This window comes from Grampus griseus (genome assembly GCF_964374135.1).
Source record: "Grampus griseus genome assembly, chromosome: 15".
NCBI lineage: Eukaryota > Metazoa > Chordata > Mammalia > Artiodactyla > Delphinidae > Grampus > Grampus griseus.
In genome coordinates, this window is record NC_139009.1 from 77,210,508 (window position 1) to 77,225,383 (window position 14,876).

General features: G+C 35.4%; 1 protein-coding gene across 2 annotated transcripts in view; it reads right to left on the reverse strand.

Moving 5' to 3' along the window:
- Positions 1-3,492: 3,492 nt before the first annotated feature.
- ZC3H6 (zinc finger CCCH-type containing 6) overlaps positions 3,493-14,876 on the reverse strand; it is a 52,769-nt gene continuing 41,385 nt past the window's right edge. The window contains exons 8-12 of one of the 2 annotated variants that reach the window (XM_082671743.1): positions 13,147-13,254; positions 11,888-12,141; positions 9,668-10,041; positions 8,975-9,208; positions 3,493-5,896 (exon numbers count right to left, since the gene is read on the reverse strand). In XM_082671743.1, coding sequence (XP_082527869.1) covers positions 4,428-5,896; positions 8,975-9,208; positions 9,668-10,041; positions 11,888-12,141; positions 13,147-13,254 — 2,439 coding nt within the window. In that variant the 3' untranslated portion in view covers positions 3,493-4,427. Of the gene's footprint in view, positions 5,897-8,974; positions 9,209-9,529; positions 10,042-11,887; positions 12,142-13,146; positions 13,255-14,876 lie in introns of both variants that reach the window. The other variant, XM_082671742.1, reaches the window with a different exon arrangement.

The following is a 14,876-nucleotide window of genomic DNA, read 5'->3' on the forward strand; positions in this document are numbered from 1 at the left end:
TATTTTAAAATGAGAAATTCTAAATGTTATGTTGACGTTAACTTAAAGTCCTTTCTTAGGTATGTGTCCTTTCCAAGAAAGGCAGGTTAATTTGGACTTTGTTACAACTGGCAGACGCTGCTAATAAATAACATACTCGAAAACATAACGCCAGCAATAACAGCGATTGGTAGCTACTGGCGCTGGTTCTGCAAATCACGTAAGCTACTTCGGGAAGAGACATTACATAAACACCAAGTCCTAACACATAAGTGAGAAAAACAGCTTTAAACACTCAGACCCTGTTTGGTTACATTTTGTCAAAGCTTTAATTTCCTAAACTCAGCCTTATTTAAACTAATTAAGTTTACTAATGACCACTAAATTTTGAACATAACAGCATCAAGTGCTGCCAAACCATTTCTGAAAAGATAATTACAACCCTTCATTCTAGAAATCCACAGAAAGCCCAATATTGAAGGTTGCAGGCACCCTATCAGTGGACTGCTTGACTGCAGACCACCTCGCCAAGGTACAGCCTTTAGCACAGACAACCCCTCTGAGGTGTAGCCCTCAGCCCAGAAGGGTGAGCTCAGGGAGAACATCTCCACCGTAAGACTCTGTCCTGTGCAAATGGAAATACATTGACAAGCCCTCACATCTAGATCCGTAGGAACTTCCGAACGTCAAGATGCCATTAACCAAAGGAAAATGTACCTTTATCAATATCAAGCAAATGGTCACTAAGAAAGACCTCAATGTCACATGCTTGCAGAAATATATATTAAGAGGTGGGAGTAAACATCCCTAGTGTTTCTAAAAGCTAACAGCCCTTATACTGACTGAGTTGGCCACTTCGCCCACAACACACGTGCTATGATTCAAGCAAATACGTCACACGACACTGACTATCAGAGGATTTTCACCCTCCATCAATATCCAACTTGCATAAAATGGGCAGAGCGGTCAGATCTTGAATAGACACTACAAGTCCATAGAGCTCTAAAATAGGAAAGTCCTGTGTTTTACTGATACACAAAATGTTTAAGGAAATTGCCAACTTGATGGGTTAATATTCTCTGAAACAACTTCTCAGGCAATTCTACTGTGTCTCAAATGTGTATCGTCTGAAACTTCATAGAACTGGTGCACCACACAAACCATATCATGTTATTTCGGAATCTGTACAACTTAACGCAAACCCAGTGGGAACGTAATGATTACGTTTGTGAAAGTCATAAAGCAATTTTATATTTACAAATACTTAAAAATGATAATTACTTCACTCCTTACATCAAATCTGTAAACAGTCAAAATTATACCCATTTCACAGAAAACGAACTAGACATTAAGATAAAACACCTATAAATCAATTCAGAACCAGAATATGAATTCATTGTCATAAACCTCTAGCCCTCATAAGTTCTCCTTTCCTCCCTCTCTCTCTTCTAATTAATTCAGCAAGTAGCTTATACGAACGCTCATACAGGATTTTTTTTACTAATCAACTACTCTTCTACTCTTAAAGTAAGTACGACTAGCAAGGAAAACTACTAAACTCCTAAGGCAAGTTAAAAGACAAACAAACCTAAGCAAACATCATTTCATAATTAGGCTACTTTGGTTGCAACCTAATTCTGGGGTTTAGTGCATATGGCTGGGTAACACAGAGGGTCTGTACAGCAACAGACCTAACTGCTGAGGCAGAGTTTGAAATCACTCCAACATTTGGTTCATTTTCAAGATTCAGAATGAGGTCCTAACTAGGAAACCTCCAGAGAGAGGAGTTGGGAGCAAACTAAACAAGACATGGGAAAGTAGCTGCTCAATCTAAATTATGATCATCTGGATATCCCAACTCAACACCCTGACATATCCCACTCTATTCAACATCAAAGGGAACAGGTATAAAACTCTCACAAACCAGTATGAATAGTTAAGTTACATCTCAACCAATGAGTATAGCAGACTCTTTAAAGACACAGTTATTTCTGTTATCTGTAAATGTTTGGCTTCTAAGAATAGGGACATAATGTACTTTTCAGTGTAATAGTGTAAATCAAATTAGATGGATTCTAAAAACACCAATTCACCTTACAAGGAGCTTATTAATTAGAGAGAATGGCTACTTATTAAATTTTGGTAAGAAAATGGGAAAAAAGGATATTAAGATAATCCAGGTTGATAGGATATAATAGAATATTCCCTAAAGTTATCTCAATTAAAAAGCATTACAAATAAAAAATCATTATTTTAAACATAAATAAAACATTTTCATAAAAAATATATTGTTAAATTTGAAGGTAAGTTCAAACTTTCTTGTAAAATAGCCTCCAGGCCACTAGCCGATGTAATAGGGGCTCAAGAATACTAAGTAAATGAACTTACTTAGTAAGTAAGTTTTAATGGTTTTTAAATCTTACTTTTAAATTAATCTTTTAATATCTCTCTTAGTAAAAAGGATCTTCTGTTAAGAATCTGGAAAAAAATTTGGATTCCATTTTGATCTTTAACATCCAAATTATCTTTTTTTGTGTGATATTTTAAATGTAAACAGCATCACCTACAATAATTATAAAATCATGAATTAAAGATTTGCTAAAATTTTAAATTTAATTACTAAAATTCAGCAATTTTACTGATTTTATCCTGATAAAGGAATATTATTCTTAGGAATATAAATGTGTCTATATTTTTTTTGGTCAGTTTTATCCATTTTATTGACTTTTCAATTAACAATAAAGTTCATTTGGATAGTAAGTCAAAAAATTCTTTCTATCATGGCTTTAAACTGCATTTTTTAACCCCAAAACATTATCCAGAACCACTTTAGGCTACAATGTAACCAAAGTATAAATAGTAGGAACTCACATTCCCTTGAACAACTGTCCTTCCACTTAGAACACAATGAACTTCTTAGGTAGGCAGGCAGAATTCTTGTTCACTTAACTGCAACCCCATTTAAGCACGGAATCAGGGCAAAAAAAGTAAAAAGTGAAGAAGGGAATAGAAAGGATATACATTAGTATTAAACCATATGCTATCTGAGTGTTAGGTTCCCACATAAATATTTTGCTGTATATTTTAAAAATCACTTCTCAAGGACTGATTTCCTCTACTTCCATTATCTTTTATAATGAAATACTCCTTTTCAAGTTACTTATTAGAGTTGTTACTAGCAAATACTGTCACATACCTCTAGTTCAAGATATTAATATATACACTTAGCCTGAAACTAAGTGTACTACTTAGTTTTAGTTATAAATAATATATGTATAAAACAGGTAGGGTTGCCATTATTTATATACTGCAATAAATATACAAGAATGAGTACAAATTATTTTTCATAAAAATACAACCTCTAATCAATTCAGGAGGTTTCCAAACTATGACGACATTGAATACATTAAAACACCAGGCAGTCTCCTCTGTTATAGAATGCCAGTCAGGTGAGATCTGAAAGAGATTCTTTATTGGTAGCCATATACAGTTGACTATACCATCTCTGTGTTTTCTCGCTATTTAAGAAAAAATATAGAACCTGGACATTTAAAACATTATCAATGAAATAATCACCACAGACTCACTGGATCTTTTAAAATTTTGTTAAAAATTGCCAAAGTCATGATGAATACAATTATTGCAGCTACATCATTTGAAAAAGTAATATAAATTATGCTGCTAAAGACAAAAAACATCGAAACGCATAAACATCATAATGTAACACAGCAGTAACTCATAACTATTAATATGAAAAATTAAAAAGTTATGTTAGAGAACTCGGGAATTTTTCATTTTAGCAAAACATTCTATTTATATATCTCCAACTTCTATGATACAGTATACCATAAAATACTTTTAAAAGGTACAACACTCAAATGCTTCATTTACACAAATAATATTGCCAGTACTAATAAAAGTGATGCCCTTAAACATGAACTGCTCTGCTAATTATGATTTTAAAAATGTTTTACTTCATTTTACATTTTAGCTAGCAGTCAGCATTACATATTAATCAGTTCTGTGTTGACAAATAGGATCCTAGTCAAAATACTGTTTCTGAAAAGTAATGTACATTATATTGCTTGAAACTAATAACCATATAAAAGTGGTAATCATTTATCTAAACACTGATTATGAAAGACAACTGGCATATATTCAGGCAGAGTGTTGAGTTCATGATGGTTTATTTACAATAAAAGTACTTTTACTGAAGCTAACGTGATATATAGGTTTCTATGTCAATTACTACAGTCTCTTAAAATTATAAAAATATTATATAAAATACCACAGGCTTTAGAGGATATAACTTCATGTGGTTCTGATACTAGCAGCTGAAAAGTGTTTATAATTTAAAAATAAATAAACTATAGAGGTAAACCAGTTACAAAACAGCAGGGGACTGCAATAGTCACAAGAGTGAAAAGAACTGCTTAATTACACAATAGCTAACAAAACGGTGAAGCAGTTGGATCAAAAGTTTTAAAAACCTCTTTCAGAGATTTGTCATCTGTTGCTCTACGAGGGTCATCATCTGGGGTGGGGCTCACCTGACCCGGCTGCTTTGACTGTCTTGGATCGCTGTACTGGGGTCTAATTAAGCCTGTTAATGCCTGAATCGGAAGACTGTGCACTGCTGGGACCTGAACGGTACCGGAACTCCCAAGAATATCTGCCTCTGGGTCAGCTGGCCCATCAACAGGGACGTCCACGTTTGGAGCGATTTTCTGTGGTAGGACTGCTTCTCCAGTAGGAGGCTCGTTTTTATCACTACTTTTTAAACCACCACTTTTTTTCTGGCTCTCTGCATTTTCTGTTGCTGGCTCTGATGTAGATGATGAACTATGCTCCCTAGGGTCATACAAACTAATAGCACTAAGGACTGAACCTGGAGTTCCCAGGGGAAGGCCAGCTGAAGATGAGAGTTTAGGGGCATATGGAGGCAAAGCCCCAGGACCAGAATTGCTAGATACTGCCCCTAAGGGCTGTGATGAACCAGAGTTTGATCTGGCTACATGAGGGGCACCCTTTGATGTATGTGAATCCTTCATAACTGCTTGATGAGACTCTGTACTATGCAGTCTGTGAAGTCTAGGATCAAAACTTTTTTGCAGCCTAGGGTCTCCTAACTTACTTCCTGAACTATGTGCGTCTCCAAATTGTTCTAGGTAGCCTTCTCTGTTTGCTGTGTTAATTTTGGCCTTGCCTGCTAGTTTTGCATCAGTGGGCACTGTGCTTTGACGAAGATCACTTTTTGTATTCCACAACCTACTGAGCCTCTGATCAGCTATAAGAGGGGGCAGAGGTAAATTGATTGAAGATACTGGGTCAGGTTTAGGTAAAGGGACTGGAAGTAAGTCTTCTGGAGCCCACACGATGTGTTTTGCAAAGTTGGGTTTGGTTAGGGTAATATCCATTTTAATGTGACTAAACTGTCTCAGTTGTGACCTTGGATCCTGGAGCATTATACCAGGGGAAGAATCCAAAGGTATTAAGAAAGCTTTTTCTCTCAGTTCTCTTTCTGTATCTTCATCGTCATCGTCTCCTCTTTTGTGTTTGACATTAGGGCCAGCATTTCCATGATGTAAATCAAACTTTGCTCCACCAACAGAAGAACCTACGTGACCACTTCCATTCCCTCTTAATTTCCTGGGATCCCACGCAAGTCTAAGATCCAGTGGGGTAGACTCAGAAGATTTTCTAACGTCTTGCCTTGAGATAGTCCTAAGTCTAGGGTCAACCACTTGGCTTCCTTTATTTTTCTCTTTAGCAAGTCTTGGATCAGTAGGAGTGCTGAGTTCTGTGGAAGGTTGTTGACTCCTTAAAGTTTCTGTTTGTTTCTGCAATGTTTTTAGTATTGACTTGACACTGCTTCCTTCTTCCTCTTCACTACTGGAATACCAGTTAACAGTATCATCTAAATGCAGACAAAAACTATGGTAAAGAATGAAGCATTCATATTTGGCCTTAATTAAGATGAAAAAAACACATATACTATTTCTGAATAAGTGTAGTCTAACTTCAAGAAAATGCATCATAGAAATGACAGAGTTTCAACACTGGAACAAGATAAGATGTGGTATAACAATCAACAATTCAGTCACTATACTTTATAAAGAAAGAAGTATGATATTAGAACATGTGTAATGTCCTACTAGTCAGAGAACAGTCTGAACCTTTAATTCCAACTGATCAAAGGGAGCTCAGAAATGTGTGGTAAGACAGAGCTGGGGGAGAAGGGAAAACACTCTTGAAAAGGAATACCAAAATGTTTTGGCTCTCTTTAATTCATAGCTCTGGATTTAACTTCATAGCTTAATCCCTTAAACTTCATAGCTCTGGATTTATCAGGATAACAAGGGAGGGCTATAAAAAAAAAATACCTGGAAAGAAAACAAAACACTAACAATGATGGTTAAGGAAGCAAAGGGAACCGAGCAAGTGTGGGCTCAGGTGGGGACTTTTCACTCATACTATATTTTTAGATGTTTGACCTGTGTGAATATATTAATTATTCAAACATTAAATTAAAAACAACAAAGAAAACTAATAGCCTAAAATTTATATACTTTAACTTTACGAGAACACTTTGGGCCTTACTCTTAAAGCCTATGTAACCCTAGTGTATTAGGCACAATGTTAAGACGCTTAACCATCAGAGGTCTTCTCTCTAGTAGAGAAGGGAATAAAAACTGATGCTTCAGGAGGGCGAGTCTCCTTCCTCTCCATTAAAACACACACAGGTTATCTCTGAATTGGCCATATGTATATATGTGTATATATATATATACACATACACGAACATATGTACACATACTCATACGTATCCTAGAATATCTTGGATCAATAGAACAGCATATATATTCTCACTTTTACCTCATCTCACTGCTCACTAATGTGTTTCCACAACATCGAACTTTAGTGCTACACACTTAGTTTGAACAGAACAGTGCTACAAAACAAGCACTCGGGAAAGCAATTATACTCCAATAAAGATGTTAAAAAAAAAATACGTAGAACAGATCCTTCCCTCACAGCCCTCAGAAGGAATCCACCCTGCCGACACCTAGATCTCAGACTCCTGGCCCCCACAACTGTGAGACAATAAATATCTGTTGTTTAAGCCAAAACCAAAACCAAAACAACAACAACAACAAAAACAAGCACTCGTATTTAGGGTGGGGATGTGGCTTAAAATAGTATATATCAATATTATATCACAATGGCAAAAAGTTTTACTCATATCTCGGTGTCTGAAAAAACTACTTCTAGACACCGGATCTCTTTTCTTTTTTTTTTCCTTTGACTTCCAGGAAGTCTAGAGCTAGACTTGTGATTCACTTTCAGCTGTTGTAGTTATTTTAAATATTTCTGTATAGGAGCTTCACTCCTCATAGAATTTGGTACTTGATCCAGATAGGTAAGACAATCCAAATCTGATCCAAATAGGTAAGATGCTATTTTATTTTCACTTTCATATCAATGTATTTTATAAGCAGTCTTAAATTCTTTTTGGAATAAGAATGAATATAGAGCAGAAAGAAAGTAGAACAGTAGAGAAAGGTCAGTGGAAAGCAGATATTAGACAGAAAATGATAGTTAAGAGGTTTCTATGAGCATTTTATCAAAGGACAAATAAAATTTATAAAGGCAATAAAATTTCTAACAATGAACAAAAACACAAAAAACCTAGCTGTTTAAGAAGTTTTCTGTATTCCGAGAAAACAAGCCTCATAAAACATTACCAATTTTATAGTATTATAGTATAAAATTTTATATCATGTAGAAAAGTTTTAATTTTCTTATCTATGAAAACATAAAGCTTTGTTACTTTAAAGAAAGATTACCATTAAAATGGCTGCGTATTAAAATTAGCACCTAAGGGCTTCCCTGGTGGCGCAGTGGTTGAGAGTCTGCCTGCCAACGCAGGGGACGCGGGTTCGTGCCCCGGTCCGGGAAGATCCCACATGCCGCGGAGCTGCTGGGCCCGTGAGCCATGGCCGCTGAGCCTGCGCGTCCGGAGCCTGTGCTCCGCAACGGGAGAGACCACAGCAGTGAGAGATCCGCGTACCGCAAAAAAAATAATAATAAAATTAGCACCTAAAAGAGTACACATAAATTTTACAGGAATTAACTTATTAGAAATTCCTCATTTCCCTGTCATGCTAAATAAATGAAGAGTTAATAACACCTTTTTTGAAAACATAACAATGTTTATATAATAGCTTGTAGCTACCTAGTGTTATCTAGTTTTACATAGTTATTCATAAATTTCATGGGGCTTTGTTTTTTGGCTGCACCTCGAGGTATGCAAAACTTCCCAGACCAGGGATCAAACCCGTCTCCCCTGCAGTGGAAGTGCAGTCTCTTAACCACTGGACTGCCAGGGAAGCCCTAAATTTCATGTTTAAGAGTGGCCAAACATCAATTTTGTAATTCATAAGAAGAACTGGGTGATTTAAAGTTCTCTGCCCTTAACTGAGTTAACTAATTGCTGTACACATATCAATATCAAAAATACTAAGGGAAACTTAGTGTCCCCACGTAGTCTTTTAAATTAAAAATAATATTCCTTAATAACATAGCAGAACCTGAAGTATACAGCCTCTGCCCATGAAAATCTAATAATCAAATAACTTTGAGCTTGAGTTACAGGTTAAAATTCCTGAACTGGAAGGTATCTTGTTCCTGTTCTATTTATTTTCTTTAAAAAAGAAAAAAGAAAAAAGGCATAATAGCAAGTCTGCTTGCCCAGGCCTCACACTCCAGCTTCAGTCTCTTTATTGCTTCAAATCAAACCCTTTGCAATTAACTACTAATGCATCAATGGCACTGGAAACTACAATCAATCCCAAGAAGACAGGAGCTATGAGATAAACTGGAAATAGAATAGATAGTTCACAGGAACTCCTTTTTCAAATTTTAACTTATTCAAGACCATTTCAGGAACTGAGTGATCCAAATAGGTAAGATGCTATCATACCACCTGACACACCTTCTTCCTTGCTTGGTGCCCTCTGAGGTTGGGTGCTGCCTGGTTCTTCATCTTCTTGGTATTTCTGAGTAAGTCTAACAAAAAGAGCTCTCTGCACTGCAGGGAGGAGACCTGGTGCAGGCAGGGGGCCATGGCCTGTCACATTACTGCTGCTGTCAGACCCACTCCCGCGGGTAGGTGAGTCTTGAACGATAGGAGGCTGATGCTGGGCAAATTCACCATGCCACGTCCCATCTACATACATAACACGGAAAGAGACACTGATTTAGCGTAAAACTCCACTAGACAAGTACCACTGTGAGTTGTAAGAAATTGAGTTACAGTAATATCACATTTGATTATCAGATTATTATGTGATTGTAAGCACTTTTCAAGGTTATCTAAAGGTCTATTGTTACAAATATTTGGTTAAATTTAAATCATATTTTAATGTTTCAATTTCATCACATTTTACGTTGCTTTATTTAAAACATGCATTCTTTCCATGCTTTTAAAGAAAAATAGGACTCCAGATATTTTAAATTAGAAATGAGTTATTTCAAAAGGTAAGCTTACCACCAGAGTTATTGGGTGGCTGAAAATTATGTACAGCATGCTGTGAATAGTAATTATCATAAAACTCAGCTGGGTTTTGTAAGGACTCATAATTGGTATTGAGCTGCATTTCACCAGGACTTTGCAGGTGTGATGAACCTGGAGAACAGTGATTCTCTCTAGGTACTTTCATCATGTGTTCTGGAAAGCCAGGGCAATGGTAAGCACCACTCATATTTGGTGGTGTCAAAGGTGTATCCGGTTGAACAAGTACTCCCGCTTGACTGTGAGGGCCTACAATTCCAGGTGGACCAGGCGGCAAAGGTGGGCTCTGCGGCATTGGTAGACCAGGAGGTCCTGCGCATGGATGATGTCCAGGGGAGCCTGGGTGCATCACAGGACTATTGTGTCCCTGAGACATATTAGGTCCGGGACCTGGACTTGACCCAGAACTATACATATGTTGAGTATGTGGGCTGCTTTCCTGAAATTGTGGTCCTGGTGGTGAGGCACTGTTATAAAATGCTGGTGGCCTGTAGACAAAAGAATAATATTTCTTAGTTCAAAGAAAAGAGGCAAACAAGAATGTTACATTTCTAAATAGATATTGGTTGAATGTTTTACAGTATCAGAAGAGAAAACTATATTTTTAAGAAGCAATTTATTCCATATTATCTATAAGTAGAAACACCAACATATGTATCTTGCCTTCATTTTAGCACACAAGTTTTCTAAATTGCTGCTTACTATCATCTGTTCTAAAACTTAATATTGATGTTTTCAAAAATATAGAAAAATACAAAGATAAATATGATTCATCTCTAATCCTACCACCCAGAGATAAACTTTTTGATTGGTTCTCTTCTAATCCTTTTTCTAGGTACACACAGACCTTTTTATAACAAAATTAGAATTATACTATATAAACGTACTGCTTGTATTATAATTTCTAATTGGTTATTGCTTGACATGAAAAGATTTTAGTTTTTGAATGTTGCTCTTCTTTCTGGGCATCTTACTAATTTAATTACAGTTGGGCCTCCATATCGGCAGGTTCTGCATCCACAGATTCAACCAACTGCAGATCGAAAATATTCAGAAGAAAAAAATTGCAAAAAGTTCTGAAAGCAAAACTTGATTTGCTGTATGTACTCCAGCAACTATTTACATAGTATCTACATTGTATTTACAACTATTTACATAACATTTGCATTGTATTAGGTATTACAGATAATCCAGAGATTATTTAAAGTATACGGGAGTATGTATGAAGGTTATACGCAAATACTTCACCATTTTAATATAAAGGACTTGAGCATCTGTGGATTTTGGTATCCATGGAGCTCCTGTAACCAATCCTCCTGAGACACCCAGGAACAACTGTACAACTTCTAATAGTTTTGTCAGTGATTCCTTTGGGTTTACTAAGGGAAAATGCCCAAATAATGAGTCTGCCCCACCATTTCTAATCATATCTATTCTATCTTTCTCTTTTTGCATTGACTAGGATCTAATCTATAATATTTAGGCAAGCAGTGGACAGACTTGTCTTCTTCTTGACTTTAATAGAAATACTTTTTTTTTTTTTGCGGTACGCGGGCCTCTCACTGTTGTGGCTTCTCCCGTTGCGAAGCACAGGCTCCGGACGCGCAGGCTCAGCTGCCATGGCTCACGGGCCCAGCCGCTCCGCGGCATGTGGGATCTTCCCGGACCGGGGCACGAACCCATGTCCCCTGCATCGGCAGGCGGACTCTCAACCACTGCGCCACCAGGGGAGCCCAATAGAAATACTTTTAATGGCTCATATTAACTGTGATATTTGCTACAGATTTCTTATTCCTCAATTGCTGAGATCTCATTGCTTCCCCGAGTCTTCAGGATTAAAAGAATAATCAACAATGGGACTTAGAGCCCAGGTGCACAGACCCTGGTGGATGGGAAACAGGACCGGAAAATGCAAACTTGGATGCAGCCTTATCCAGAGGTTTTCCTCTAACAGCCCAAGGAACGACTTCTCTAAAAGAATGAATATGCTGGAGACATATTACCCACTATTTGAAGATGTTATCAGTGACAGTCCTGCCTCATAACAAGGTGGTAGGAATGCCAGTTCCATCCACCTGGCAGTGCCCTTCAGGATTAGTGTGTGGAGAGGTTTCTGAAGCTGTGTTAAGGATTCTGTACAGAAAAGCACTGATGGCATGGCAGGCAGCAGAGGGTGGGGCAAAAAGGAAGTGGGAAGCAGCAGTTGGGGTGCATGCCAGACATCTGCTACCTCTACCTAAGTTTAATTATATGATTGACATGGAATACAAGTTAGTTTCTTAATAAGAATTTTTAGGGGGAAAATGCAGCCATTTTTTGAAAAATTTAACTTACTTCTTCCCAATTTTATGCGCTAAATCCACAGTAGGTTTTACAACTATTTCAAAGAGAGATGGAATTTTCTTGAAATCATCAGAGAGATCTGTCTGAAAATCATCTTCAGGATCAGAAAAGGGAAAATGCTCTGGTGGGGTTGGCAGAAGCCCAACTCCAGGAGGCGGTTTGGGAAGAGGAGTTATGCCACGCTTTCTAAGTTCTTCTAACTCTCTTTCATCTTCATTTGTAGCTTCTTCTTCAGTATTCAACACCTAAAAATAATTGGCAAGGATTACTATTTCAAAACAAGCTTTCTTCCTCACATTTAAAACTGTGACGACTTGAGTAAACTAGTTTTGTCAATAGAAAAATACAATATTAAAGTTGAAATAGATCAGAGATAGCTAACTACTTTTTTATAAAGAATATGAGGTTCAAAGAGGTAAAGGATATTTCTTAAAGTAAATTAGCTTTTTTAGAGGTCAAATTTTGAGGTTACCAAGGTAGTGGGAGGAAGAACTGGATGAAGGTACTAAAAAGGTACCAACTTCGAGCTATAAGATAAATAAGTACTAGGGATGTAAAGTATAACATGGTAAATGTAATTAACAGTGCTGTATATTATATATAAAAGCTGTTAAGAGAGTAAATCCCAAGAGTTTTCATCACAAGGAAAAAAATCTTTTCTACTTCTTTAATTTTGTATCTATGTGAGATGATGGATGTTCACTAAATTTACTGTGATCATCATTTCAAGATGTATGTAAGTCAAATCATTATGTTGTACACCTTGAATTTATACAGTGCTGTATGCCAATTATATCTCAGTAAAATTGGAAAATAAATAAACTGCATTTGAACAGAAGCTCAACTGAGAGAAATAAAATTTATGAGGGACTGGTTCAAAAAATTAGGTTTTTTAATGGCAGAACAATGATAAGAACAAAAGATTCTGGTTTTTTTTAAGGTTAAGGCAATTGTATTACTTACTATCATTAATAAGTAAAGGATACTATAACAGGTGCCACTATTGAGCATTTACTATTTACTAGGAGTGGTATGAAGTGTTTCATATACATCACATAATTTAATCTTTTAAGAACAAAAGATTCTTAATTCTTAGTCCAATATTCCTGCTTTTCTAACACATTACATTAACAGAATAAAACATAAACTAACAAGTCCTTGATCTCTCAGCAGAGTTTTATAAACTATGACTTATAAAACATGATTCAAGTCAAATGAATCTGTAATCAAGGTACAAAAATACTACTCACTTTGTCCAAAAGTTTCTTTGTTTCTTTAGTGAGATCATCATGTGAAAATTTACAGTTGTCTCCTTGGTAACATTTTGCTCCACTATGATAGAACTTGCATGGAAATTCATGTAAATAAAAATATTAAGGAATAGACCACGTAAAATCAAACTCTCATATTTTTATACCCAAAAACGTAACTGCTGAATCAATGACTTTATTACTAATACTGTACTAAATTTTCTATAATCACACAATTTTTTAAATTTTAAATATTTTAAATACATGGCAAAACATTCAAAAAATTTTAAGTCTCCTCTACTCTATTAAAACTAGAAAACATTTTTTAAGAGCTTAACTTTTGTATTTAAAAAAAACTTGACTGTACAAACTATATTACCTGTTATTTTTTTCTGTCAGTGATAAATGTTTATATCTTCTATCATAACAGAGTTAGTAATGTGGGTAATTAACACAGACTTCCTTAGAAAGAGCTTTGGGTCAAGATTTTACAAATCATCTCCCAAATTACCATAATATAAATTATGCCAAAAATTCTGTGCAAAATCTAGATGCCTTCACCACTGATCAAAAGAGTCATGTTAAAGTTTCAATAGTTTGTTGAGAGTACCATGATACGAAATGTTAAGTATAAATGTTAAGCTTGGATAATTAGCTAATTCCATTAATATTCTTTTTTCTCAATAACCATTTTTTTAATTGAAGTATAGTTAATTTACAATGTTGTGTAAGCTTCAGGTATACAGCAAAGTGATTCAGTTACACATATATGTATCTATTCTTTTTCAAGAAAATTTTTTAAAGTAAAAATATTTATGATGGCTATAGCAAATATTATAGTGTAATTTAATTATGTAAACTCTGTTACTTTACTCAATAAAATAAAATATAGAACAAATAAATTTTGTAGCAAGAGCTCATATCTATGAAGAAAATAAAGGGGTCTGATATGTCAAATATCCCCAAAATGAAAACTACAGGCTAATCTTACTTAAAATTTTAGAGACAAACTTCTAAAGAAAATATTAAATCTAGAAGTACAGTGAAAAATATACCATTTTCAGGTAGTGTATGTTCTGGAAATTTCTGGGTAGTTTTAGGAAATTTATTATTGTAATCATCACATTGATAAGGTCAAGAGAGAAAAATCATGTGATCATCTTAGCAGATACAAAAGGCAACTCATAAAATTCAAGATCTTTTTTTGATATTAAAAACTGTTAGTAAAATAAGGATATACATACTTGAGTTTTAAAAAAAATCAATATTAAAACTACAGCCAAAGCAAAAGGGCATTATCTTTGAAACATGTATTATGCTGCCACAATCACTATTATTTAACATTTTTCTGGAAGTATGGACAATACAGTTGAAATTGTCATCCCACAGATGGCATGACTATGGAGAAAAACATAAGAATAGATGGAAAGCTTTAAGAAACAGTTCAGTAAGGTATCTGGTTTCTAAAGAAGTACGTCAAATCTGAAAAAAAATTTTCTTTGATTGAATAAGACAAATTTATCATAACATTTTGATAAAGAAAAAAGGAGTATCTGCCCTAGTAAATATCAAATATAATATTACAGAGGGGAATGGTCAAAGAGCACAACGTGTAACAGTAGTATAGAAGCAGAATTATGCACAGAGGAAAATTTAGAATATGGTTAAGGTGATCTTTTAAATCTGTGAAGAGGGGACAATGAGCTAACCATTTGGAAAAAAATAAGGTC